We start from the raw sequence: 10,931 nt of genomic DNA, 5'->3' as shown, positions 1-10,931 counted from the left end.
GTTGGGAATTGGAATATTCGTAAAATAAAATAGTCGAGGTGCGTGCTTCATTGCTTGTGTGCAATCTTGTTGTGACGCTTCAAGAGTTATTAGTCTCGAGTGTGTTTTAAAGTTAGAATAATTAACCTTTCTCTTAGGCCTCCCCTCCACTTGGGGCATTGAAGGTGGGGAGGTCATGACATAATTTGATTTCATTTTTTCAACCTATATCTGTTTAACTTTATTGTTACACGTTGTTTTCTTGAATCGCATAAAATGAAATATCTTTTGACCCCAATAAATTGAACCTACTTGTAACTAAGATGTAATCATGTTCTTTAATACATTAGTGCAACAACTTTTAGGCCTATTATTTCCATATCTAGACTTTGACTACCTGTAAATATACTTAGACCTAATCCTACTTTTTAAGCCTAATTATGTGAGTTAGGTAAACTTTTAGGGTAGAAGAAACTTCTTATATGAAAGAAGAAGCTACTTTTGTGCATGGCTATTATTAGGGGTGTACATAGGTCGAGTTGTTCGAATTTTTTAATTACCAAATCAAACCAATTGTGTCGAGGTGTTAGATCTAAAGACCAAACCAAACCAATAAAAGTCGGATTTTTTAATCTCAAGTTTTTTGGATTTTTGGATAAATGTGGTGCCTTTTTCTTTGGCTTTTAATAATATATAGATATAAATATAAATATAGATTTGAATTAACAATTTTTTATTTTTTTATTTCGATTTTTATTATAAAATAATTTTAAAGTTCCAACTTTGTTGTGGCTTTGTCCTAAAAATCTACACTATACACACACACCACAATATTAGAAAGAAACTACTCCACAATTTTAATCAAAAGTTTTTTTTATTTCTTTATTTTCGTTTTTTTTATTTTAAAATAATTTTAAACTACAACTTGAAACTACTCCCCAATTTGAATTGGTAATTTTTTATTTATTTTATTTTATTTTTTATTGTCTTTGAGCCGAGGGTCTCCCGGAAACAGCCTCCCTATCCTCTCTAGGATAGGGGTAAGGTCTGCGTATAGTCTACCCTCCCCAGACCCCACTGGTGGAATTTTACTGGGTTGTTGTTGTTGTGTCATTCTTTATTTTAAAACTCCAACTTGAAATACTTTCTGATTTGAATAGGTAGTTTTTTTTTTCTTTCTTTTTTTTTATTATAGCTAATTTTTTTATTTAAAAATAATTTTTTAAACTCCAACTTGAAACTACTCCAACCCAATTTGAATGGGTAGTTATTATTTTTTTATGTATTTACATTTTCGTTTTTTTATTATAGCTAATTATAAGATATCTATATTTATTAATTCAAATAAAGCAACCAATTATTAATATATATATATATATATATATATATATATATTCGTTTTTTATAGATATTTAAATTAAAAATAATAACCAATAATTAATTATTAACTAAATAACTAATGAGTAACTAATTATGCCATGTGGCTTTTTTTCAGGCTGTCACTTGGTCTTCTCCTTTTTAATAATATATATAGATAGATATAGATATTTAAAGAAAATGCGAAATGACTTCCTAGCCACTTAAACTTGTCGGGTTTTTTAAAACCGATATATAAACTTATAACTTTCCCATTTGAACACTCGAATCGTTTTTTCCATAACTAATAAACACATCTGACCATTGACCATGTGCGCGTGTATTACACATACACATACGTGTCCATCCAGTCAGCAAATGACCAATGGATGTCTTACACGTAAGGGCGCGAAAAGTCAAGCAGCAACTCCTTCTCTTTGACTGCTTTAGCGTTCTTCTTCATCAACCATTTCAAGCTAATTCCAACACCCCTAGCAACAGAAGAACGCATATCTCTGCTACGCCTATCTCTGCTCCTTTTTCTTCCCTTCACCACACAACACTCCACCTGATCAATTTTCTTCCTCAATCAAAAACCGTTGTTTGGAGGTTTATCGTTGTTTAGTTTCGTAATTTTCTAAATGTTTTAGTTCAATGAATCTATTTCTATACAAAAGCAGAAGCCAACCTTACTTGGAATTTCAGAGAGAATCTGAAGGCCCTCCTTATTGAAACTTGAAATCCCCCAGAATCTCTTCTTCTATGCATAATGTTAAGGTCCTTCATTAGATATTTTTAACTAACTGAAGTTCTCATTTACAGGTACTCCTACAATGACATCAAGGGGATTTGTTGAGAAGGACTTCGAGTAGATTGCCGAGTTCCTCCACATGGTTGTTACCATCACCTTGAACATCCAGAAGGAGTACGGAAAGCTTTTGAAGGATTTCAATCAACGAACTTGGAAGGGGAAGTTACGGAGAAGTTCAAAACTTAGCTTCAACTCTACAATGACAAAATATACAACTTTCCACCATTTTCACGGTCTGAAAAATGAAAAAAAAAATGAAAATGGAGCTTCAGATTTTTAAAAATAGAGGAAGGGGGTATTTTGTACTGTTGGGCGTTGGGAAGGGGGTTTTCACGCTCCTGTGTGTCGTATTCCTCACGCGAGCTGCTGATTAGGACCAACTGACGCCACATGAGCATGGTCAATGGTCAATGGTCAAATGTGTTTATTAGTTATGGAAAAAACGAGTTCGAGTGTTCAAATAGGAAAGTTATAAGTTTATGTATCGGCTTTAAAAAACCCGACAAATGTAAGTGGCCAGGAAGCCATTTCGCCTAAAAAAAAATAATGGCACAAAAAAAGTAAAAGAAGTATGGAAAAATCAACGGCCAACCGGTGCCGACGTGACTAACGTTGCAAAGACGCTTCCCTCCTAATATTTCTTTTTTCTTTTCTTTTTTTACAGCCTCCCCATTTATTAGATCTCAAACATATTTTCATATCTCTCTTTTTCTTTCCTTTCACTCTTCTCCGATCCGGTATGTTAGTGTATATGTATATGTATATGTATATTTCTTCCTATATATACATATAAATTTCAATTAATTACATTCAAATTGGATTTTTTTCAGGTTGGAGATATTCCCCTTCATCATTTTTTCCTGAGAAAATTCAAATGGCCACTCCACCCGCTAGAGCTCGAGCCGATTACGATTACCTAATCAAGCTCCTCTTGATCGGCGACAGCGGTAAGTTTTTTATTTATTTATATATTTTAATTTTCTGAATTTTTTAATGTAAATATCGGCTATACATTTGATTTATTTGTGTTTTTAGTTTTTTTTCGTCGATTGATTCCAAATTTGAACGCGATTGCATATGAGATGTTGTAAGAATTTTCCTGGTTTCGCCTCTTCATGCCACTAGGTCTTAGGTCGAGGCTGGTAGGTTGCCTGAATAAAAAAAATAAAAATCAGTGGTTTCGTAGCCCTGCGATCTCGGCGTAGAACTGTGATGTTAGCTTATTTCGTAGTTCCCTTTCTTTTTTTTTTTAATTTCAATAAATGGCTTATTCCTCAGTTATAAGTCGTAGTTTTATAGGTAATAACAAAACAATGCGAAATGATGCTCGAGAACTTGTGACAACTGACCAGAGAGGAAGGATCAAATGGAAGCACCTCCACCTCCTACCTTAAGGTTAGGGTTTCGAGTCGCTAGGGGACATAATTATGTCAAAAATAAAAGAAAAGATGCTAGAGAACTTTTATAGGTAATAACAAAATGTGTACAATGATGCTAGAGCACTTTTGTTAGTCTAAGAATGTAATGGAGAAATAAACACTTGTAGATGATTTTTTCCCATATGCCTAAGGCTTAGTGTGCAGATTTACCTGGTATCTTTGTTGGTGGGAGGTAGCAAGTATTTGCTGAAATAGTCGAAATGCACGCAAGTTAGCCTAGACACTACCATCATGAAACAAAAAAATGTAATGGTGAATTGTTGTTTTAAGGATTTTTATGTTGCTTCCTTGAGACTTGAACTCACTAATGCTTGAAGAACTCATTTTTAGTACTCCCTATGTTTCATTTTCTGGGAAGGCATTTGCCTGGGCCCAAAGTTTTAAAAAAGAAAGAAGGATGTTGGAATTTCCGGTGTTAAACATGCTATGATATTTCTGGATATAAAACCATGTCATTAAGAGTATAATGAGAAGTTTAAAGTTCAGCTGTTGCCAAATGTAAAATGTGTCATTTTCTTTTTAACAAACTAAAAAGGAAATATTTTAATACAAAATGAAACAATGGGAGTAAAGATAACCTGTCTGTAAATATAAAAATCTGTCATTTTCTTTTAAACAAACTAAAAAGGAAATATCTTAAGACAAGATGGAACGATGGGAGTATTGTTCTTGTGCTTGAAATTGTGCTTCATTTGCTGGTGGGTGTTGCATGTTTCGTGATAAGGAAAGGAAATGCTTAACTCTGACTAGAGTCAATAGTTAATTTGATGCCTATTAGTCTTTTTAGAATTTTCTATTTCTTGTTTTCATATTCAACGTATGCATTTTCTTGTCTGATCATTTTGCTATTATCAATTTTATGCATTTGACCAAGGAGGCACTCATGGTGGTTCTTTTAGTTTGTTTCTTTTACGATGATAATGAGAAAAATTACAGACAAATACTAGTGGAAAACATAACATCAACCAAATTAATGATCTTTGGGTTATAATTTGAGGCTTGAATGATATTCAGATCATACACTGCCAATGTAGATAGATCCTTGATTGACTAAGAACTCCTGTTAGGAAAATTTACTCTCTATTTTTTAGGTGTAAGTTGATTGGCCGAATGACTCAATTTGGCCAAATGTACCCTATGTATCTTTTGGCTAATTTAGAAACAGAAGAATAGGAGACCTTTCAAAGGATTGGCAACTTCAATACAACACATTAAATATACTATTTTATTTCATTTATTTCTTTGGTGTAAAGAGGAAATGGCGCTTTGCATTGAAAGATGGACAAACTTCTGCTGAGGGTCAAATCTACAGTTGTAAAACACTTATGTATATAAAACACCTTGCTGGTGTACAACACGAGCACTTATTTGATTCATTCATCAAGGGGAAATAAAACAAAAAAAGATCTAGCTGTGGTTGTTGGAATCTTCATCATTCTTTAGTCAACTAGCTTGTAGTTCAAATTATTAACTAGAAAAATTGCACTATCTTACCTTATCTAAGTAGAAATGTATTTTCAACTTTGGAGTCCAACTTTGGTCCTTTTGAGCTCTTCAAAAAAAACTATGGTCCATGTGACCAGCTTATACAAGCATCCCCTGTACCTGCTTACATGAACGCATTTATATAACTCAGCTCATACCTGTCAGAAACCATACTGATTTATAGCTGCTTGATTGATAAGCACCATTTTAATAATGCACTTCTTAGGAGATCAAGCTATTTACTGCTTGACCAAACTGATAATTAACTTCTAAAGTTCAGCGAAAGCTTCGGAAACTTGTAATCAGGTTAACCTGCAAGGTGGCCACTGCCTCTGACCTGCTCATGGCCCTGGGAGAGGGGGGTAAGGGACAAGGAGAATGGAAGACTCATGCATGGTTACTATTCTGAAAGATGCTGACAATAAAATACCTTCAGGATTAGTTACAGACTGGATATGAATCTGTGAAATTTCGGACAAGTAGTAGCATCTACAAATTCGCTTGTAGACTGTAGTAAAATTACTGAAAACAGAATGTTTGTGTCAATCATTCTGCCAGCATGCCTAGCAGTTTGAAGATGGACACATCTACAAAATTGGGATTCCACGAGAAATCCTCAGTACTATTCGTTAAGTTGGAGGTGTGGTTCCAAATTATTCGTAAATGCTGGAGATTATTAGGGCGCCTAGTTCCTTAAAAGGTTTCATTCTCTCTCTTTTGGTGCTTTCTGCTGGGATTGTTCTGCTTTCACTTTTCTAATATTCCCGCAGCTCATGGTCGATCAATAGCATTGCTATGCCATCCTATATATCAGTTATAGTAACAACAACATATCAGTATATTCCCATACTTGGGGTCTGGGGAGGGTAGTGTGTACTCAGACCTTACCCCTACCTAGTGAAGGTAGAGAGGATGTTTCCAATAGACCCTCGGCTCAGAAAAGTAAGGAGGAGAGGAAGAAGAAGAAAAAGAAGCAGAGGGAGAGAAGGAAGAAGAAAAGAAAAAAGAGGGGGGAGAAGGGGGGGGGGGGAGAACAGAGTAATTAGCACCAAAATAGTAATAACAGGAGAATACGATAACTGAAACAAACTAAACCACATGATGTAATATAAATTTGAGAGATAGGAAAGTACATGCGTGCTACTAGTTCTACCGGTAAGAAAGGGGGAAACTCTCAACTACCTGCTAACCTTCTACCCTAATCCTCGACCTCCACACCCTCCTTTCAAGGATCATGTCCCTTCATTCTACACGTGGGAGCTCTTGACTGGCCAACACTCCGCCCCATATAGCAGGGTAGGTCGAACATATATCTCTATCAATGCTGAATTGTTGATTTGCCAAGTGATACTGAAGTTCAATAGCTGCTTATAATTCTTCTTCTTCTTCTTTCCTTTTTTTTATTTGATTAATGTTGAACTTTGTTAGTTCTTATGAATCTGGATATAATAACTTCTGTTTGAATTTTCAGGTGTGGGTAAGAGTTGCCTTCTTTTACGTTTCTCAGATGGCTCCTTCACGACCAGTTTTATTACAACTATTGGGTAATCGTCTCCTAACTCTTAAGGACGCTGTAATTGTTGTCGTCGTTATATTATATCATCATCATCTTCTTCTTCTTCCTTCTTTTTGTTTTTCTTTAAGCACTCAACTCAAAGGTAATCAAGACTTATGAACACAAGGAACTTGATAAGAAAATGAAGTTCTATCAAAAAGTAGCACGCAACCTTTTAACTTGAATGTACATTATGAAAATATGAACAAAATACTACTGCTACTACTGCTACTGCTACTACTACTACACCACCACTATTATTATTGTTGCTATTATGCTCTTTTGGTTTTTCTGTTAGCACTTGTAACTCAAAGGTGATCAAGTTATACAAACTTAAATTGATTGAAATGGAAAAAAGGTGGTGAATACTTGAGAAGAAAGCAAGGTTTCTCATTTTATCAAATAAGCAGGCATGGTTTCTTATACTTACCAACTAAATGAAAAAAAAGTTTATTTATGGTGAAGTGCATAACCTCTTACGTAGAAAATGTTAATATGAAATTTACATAACTTCTTGAGTATAAATGTAGATTATGGAAGTTGAATATGTGGTGTTTGTTTACGATTTAGTGAAAACATGGATGAACTCTTACAAGAACAAATGATTAGTTATTTACCTACATATTTATTTTTAGGCAGACTTAATCTGATGCAAAGTTTTCTTACACAGCATTGACTTCAAGATAAGGACCATAGAGCTTGATAGCAAACGAATCAAACTACAAATCTGGGATACTGCTGGTCAGGAGCGGTTCCGAACAATTACAACTGGTAAGCTCGCGGGTGAAATGAGCTGTGTATCATTTTGTCTTGTTATCTTGTCATTTATTTTTCTTTTGGGGCAAACACATATACCAAGTCAAAACTCTGTTCTGCTGCGTTAATATATCAACTTCACGTTTTAGTTATTCTCCTGTCCTTGCAGCTTACTACCGTGGAGCCATGGGTATATTGCTGGTGTATGACGTAACTGATGAGTCATCTTTTAACAGTAAGTTCCCAAAATACATTGGAATCTATAAATTTTTTGTTATATCAATTTAGAAGGGGTTGCTTTAATTTTATAGATGACTGTTCTTCTCCTTAAAGACACTAAGGGGTTGGCATACGTACTAGCTGCCATGTTGGAGGTCTTGACAGGGAATTTCTTTCCTCCAATCCCTTCCAATCAGGGATTTGCCAGAAAAACTATATTTGTTCCCCGTGGCTTGTACTCTCTCCCTCCCTTATCATGGAGCAATTGAATAAAGCAGAGCCTTTAAGATTGTTGATAAACTATTCATTCTTCTATTTGTCAGAATTTCGCTAAATTAGAATGATGTAAACTTCTTTTGGTCAGCGCTAAAACTAACTTTGTGCACATGTTTAGACATCAGGAACTGGATAAGAAACATTGAGCAGCATGCTTCCGACAATGTCAACAAAATTCTGGTCGGCAACAAGGCTGACATGGACGAAAGCAAAAGGGTTCTCTCTCTTTCTCTCTCTCCAATCATCATCTGATCTATGTATGTTGTTGTATACATGCTATTTATAGCTGCTATGTGACTCAGCTCATGTAAACCTTTTCTGCAGGCTGTTCCTACATCAAAAGGTCAAGCACTAGCTGACGAATATGGCATTAAATTCTTTGAGACAGTAAGTAGAACTTCTTGCCAGCATAGGAATTATTTGCATAGCAATTCTTCTCATATTGTAGTGATATTTCGTGCAGAGTGCCAAGACAAATATGAATGTGGAGGAGGTTTTCTTTTCCATAGCTCGGGATATAAAGCAAAGACTTGCTGAATCTGACTCAAAGGCTGAGGTATTATCTACTAAGTTCATTAGAAGTGGTGCATATTATGTGCTGGCTGACAAGTTTGACTGCTAAAAATCTAATGAGAAGGATAGACTATTGATATTTCTATGATTAACTTTTGACAAGACAGAGCTTGAGGATGAAATGTAGGGGTCTTTGAAACAACAAGAGAGGATTTTTCTTACTAAAAAACTACCCAAAAATTAGAAGTTTTTTAACAAGAAATGAACTTCCCTTTCAGTTTCCTATATATGCTTGCATGATTCAGTCTTCATGTTGCATTCCTTTTGCACTTCAAATCTTTGATTTAGTTGTCAGATCCTGGAAAAAAGCTTTTCGGGTATGCACTTTTCAGGTAGACTTTCCTCATTGTCCCTTCCAAGACATCCCTTCTAATCCCTATTTCCAAAGGAAGAAGAAAGGTTGAAAGCTCTCTTTCGAGAGCCTCATTTGTTGAGCCGGTCCAGGATTCAAATTAGGAAGTGCTATTTTATCCGATGCAACTAGCTCTATTCCCCGACCTGAGGGCGGAACCCTCTTATCTTAGGGTAGGGTAGGTTAGGGTAGCCCCAGGAGAGAAGGGCCAGGTGTGAGCCTTTAATAATCAATAAGTAGCATGTGGCCATACTCTTCAATAGACTTGCAATAGCGATTCTTAAAAGCAAACTTAGCTTTAATACTCCATTGCATGTGAACATCAGCACAATGATCTCTTCCATTTTTCAGATATGGAATATTGACCATACTGACTCCTGCATTCCTGAATTTTTGCAGCCTCAGACTATCAGGATAAATCAACCAGACCAGGCAGCAGGAGCTGCTCAAAGCGCCCAAAAATCAGCTTGCTGTGGCTCTTGAAAAATTGACGGCAAGAAAGACAGGATGATGGGGAATACATCCTTAAAGTTACCATTTTAGTGGGAAGGGTGGAACTAATCTTTGTTATAACATTCTCACCATCGATTGTATTTTTCTCTTTACAGTTATTTTCTTCAATATCTATTCGTATTGGGTGGCAGCTCTTAGTATTGCAAAAATCAGTATATGCTCACTACTTTTTGGCTTATATAAATGAAGGGACACTCTGCCTTCTCATGTTTCTTGTTCAAATTTTTGGGGCTTTGGTTGGGTATTTGCATCCTTTTTATTCTTCATTTTCATTTCATCGTAAAAATATAGATTGAAAACAAAAGATTGAGGAGTAGGGCTGAATTTGATGTGCCCTATTAGCCAGATTCAACAAGCTACCAGATGAGTAATTACTACTTCTGCTTGATACGAAATGACGATATCATCAAATTTGTGTTTCTTCCGTATGTGATTGCCAAGCTGTCCCTATGGTTGATTTTCTTGTTTTAGTCCTTGGTTAAAAGTAATCTAATCATTTCTGATTCTTTAAAAGGCATCCTGATGTACTTAGCTCTTGTTATTCACTGGGTTCGGGGAAGGGTCGGACTACAATGGTTTATTGTATACAACCTTACCCTGCATTTTTGTAAGAGGTTATTTTTACGGCTTGAACTCGTGACCTTATGTCAGATGACAATAACTTTACAAGTTACGCCAAGGCGTTCCTTCCATTTTTTAATTCTTTAATGACCTTCAAATTTGGTTACAAGCTCTAATTTTTTAATCCTGAGTAGTCAAAGCTGCATTTCCTTTCCTGAAATTGCAAGTCTAAATCGAAATTACAGAACTACGTGGGTTTATGGGGATCTTGGGATTTTGCTTGAGGTTGCCATTGGTCTTCTGATAATTTGAATGAGCTTTTGCTTTTTACATGCTGGAAATGGATTTTTCCAACGAGGGAAAGGGTATTGTGTATTTTAATCAAATGGATTCAGATTTTGAAGACGTAGCAGTCTCAAATCTAATGGACAACTAAAGCTAAAGAGGAGCTGAACATAGGGGTGTACAAACTGAACCAGAAAATCACACCAAACCGAAAAATCAAACCAAACCGATTAAAATATTCGACTAGGTTTGGTTTGATATTGAGTAAAAAAATTCGAACCAAACCGACATATAAATATATAATTTTTATATATACTTTTAAGACTTTATATAGAATTTTCTTTACAAAAATTCTAGAAATATTTGGGATTCTCTTATGGGATGTAATATTTAATAGAATATGAAGTACTCCATTTTTATTAACCTTAAATAATGGGTTATATGATCACTTTCTTATCAAGTGTTACTGAAATGCGTCAATCTCATTGTTCTTCCATATTCATATGTCAAGATTTATTAAATTCTTATATCATTTTTGAATTTGAAGTGGTATTTCGATAATCTAAAATTAAATAGAATATATCATTAATTAGGTATCATATTGATTTTTATATCATTAAATTCGTTTAACCTTGAAAGTATACATCAACGAAAAATTATTGTCGGACGGCTAAAAAAATAACTATCATGTGTTATTAACAAAATTCTCCCATAAAATTATTTTAATAGATCATATGTTTGTCAATTTTTTAAATTTGTACTAAACATATA

At 34.9% G+C, this 10,931-nt stretch overlaps 1 protein-coding gene across 2 annotated transcripts; it reads left to right on the top strand.

The window, feature by feature from the left end:
* The first annotated feature begins 2,725 nt into the window (after positions 1-2,725).
* Positions 2,726-9,521, top strand: LOC107767066 (ras-related protein RABE1c-like). Of its 2 annotated transcripts, XM_016585977.2 has the most exons (9): positions 2,726-2,883; positions 2,977-3,093; positions 6,542-6,614; positions 7,296-7,396; positions 7,551-7,616; positions 7,995-8,092; positions 8,201-8,263; positions 8,340-8,432; positions 9,201-9,521. In XM_016585977.2, the coding sequence occupies exons 2-9, from the start codon at positions 3,021-3,023 to the stop codon at positions 9,282-9,284; spliced, it is 651 nt and encodes a 216-aa protein (XP_016441463.1). In that variant the 5' UTR covers positions 2,726-2,883; positions 2,977-3,020; the 3' UTR covers positions 9,285-9,521.
* The last annotated feature ends 1,410 nt before the right edge of the window (positions 9,522-10,931 follow it).

The sequence above is a fragment of the Nicotiana tabacum genome, chromosome 10, assembly GCF_000715075.1.
Source record: "Nicotiana tabacum cultivar K326 chromosome 10, ASM71507v2, whole genome shotgun sequence".
Classification (NCBI taxonomy): Eukaryota; Viridiplantae; Streptophyta; class Magnoliopsida; order Solanales; family Solanaceae; genus Nicotiana; species Nicotiana tabacum.
The sequence above is the reverse complement of the archived record's forward strand: the minus strand, read 5'-3'. Positions and strand labels throughout refer to the sequence as shown.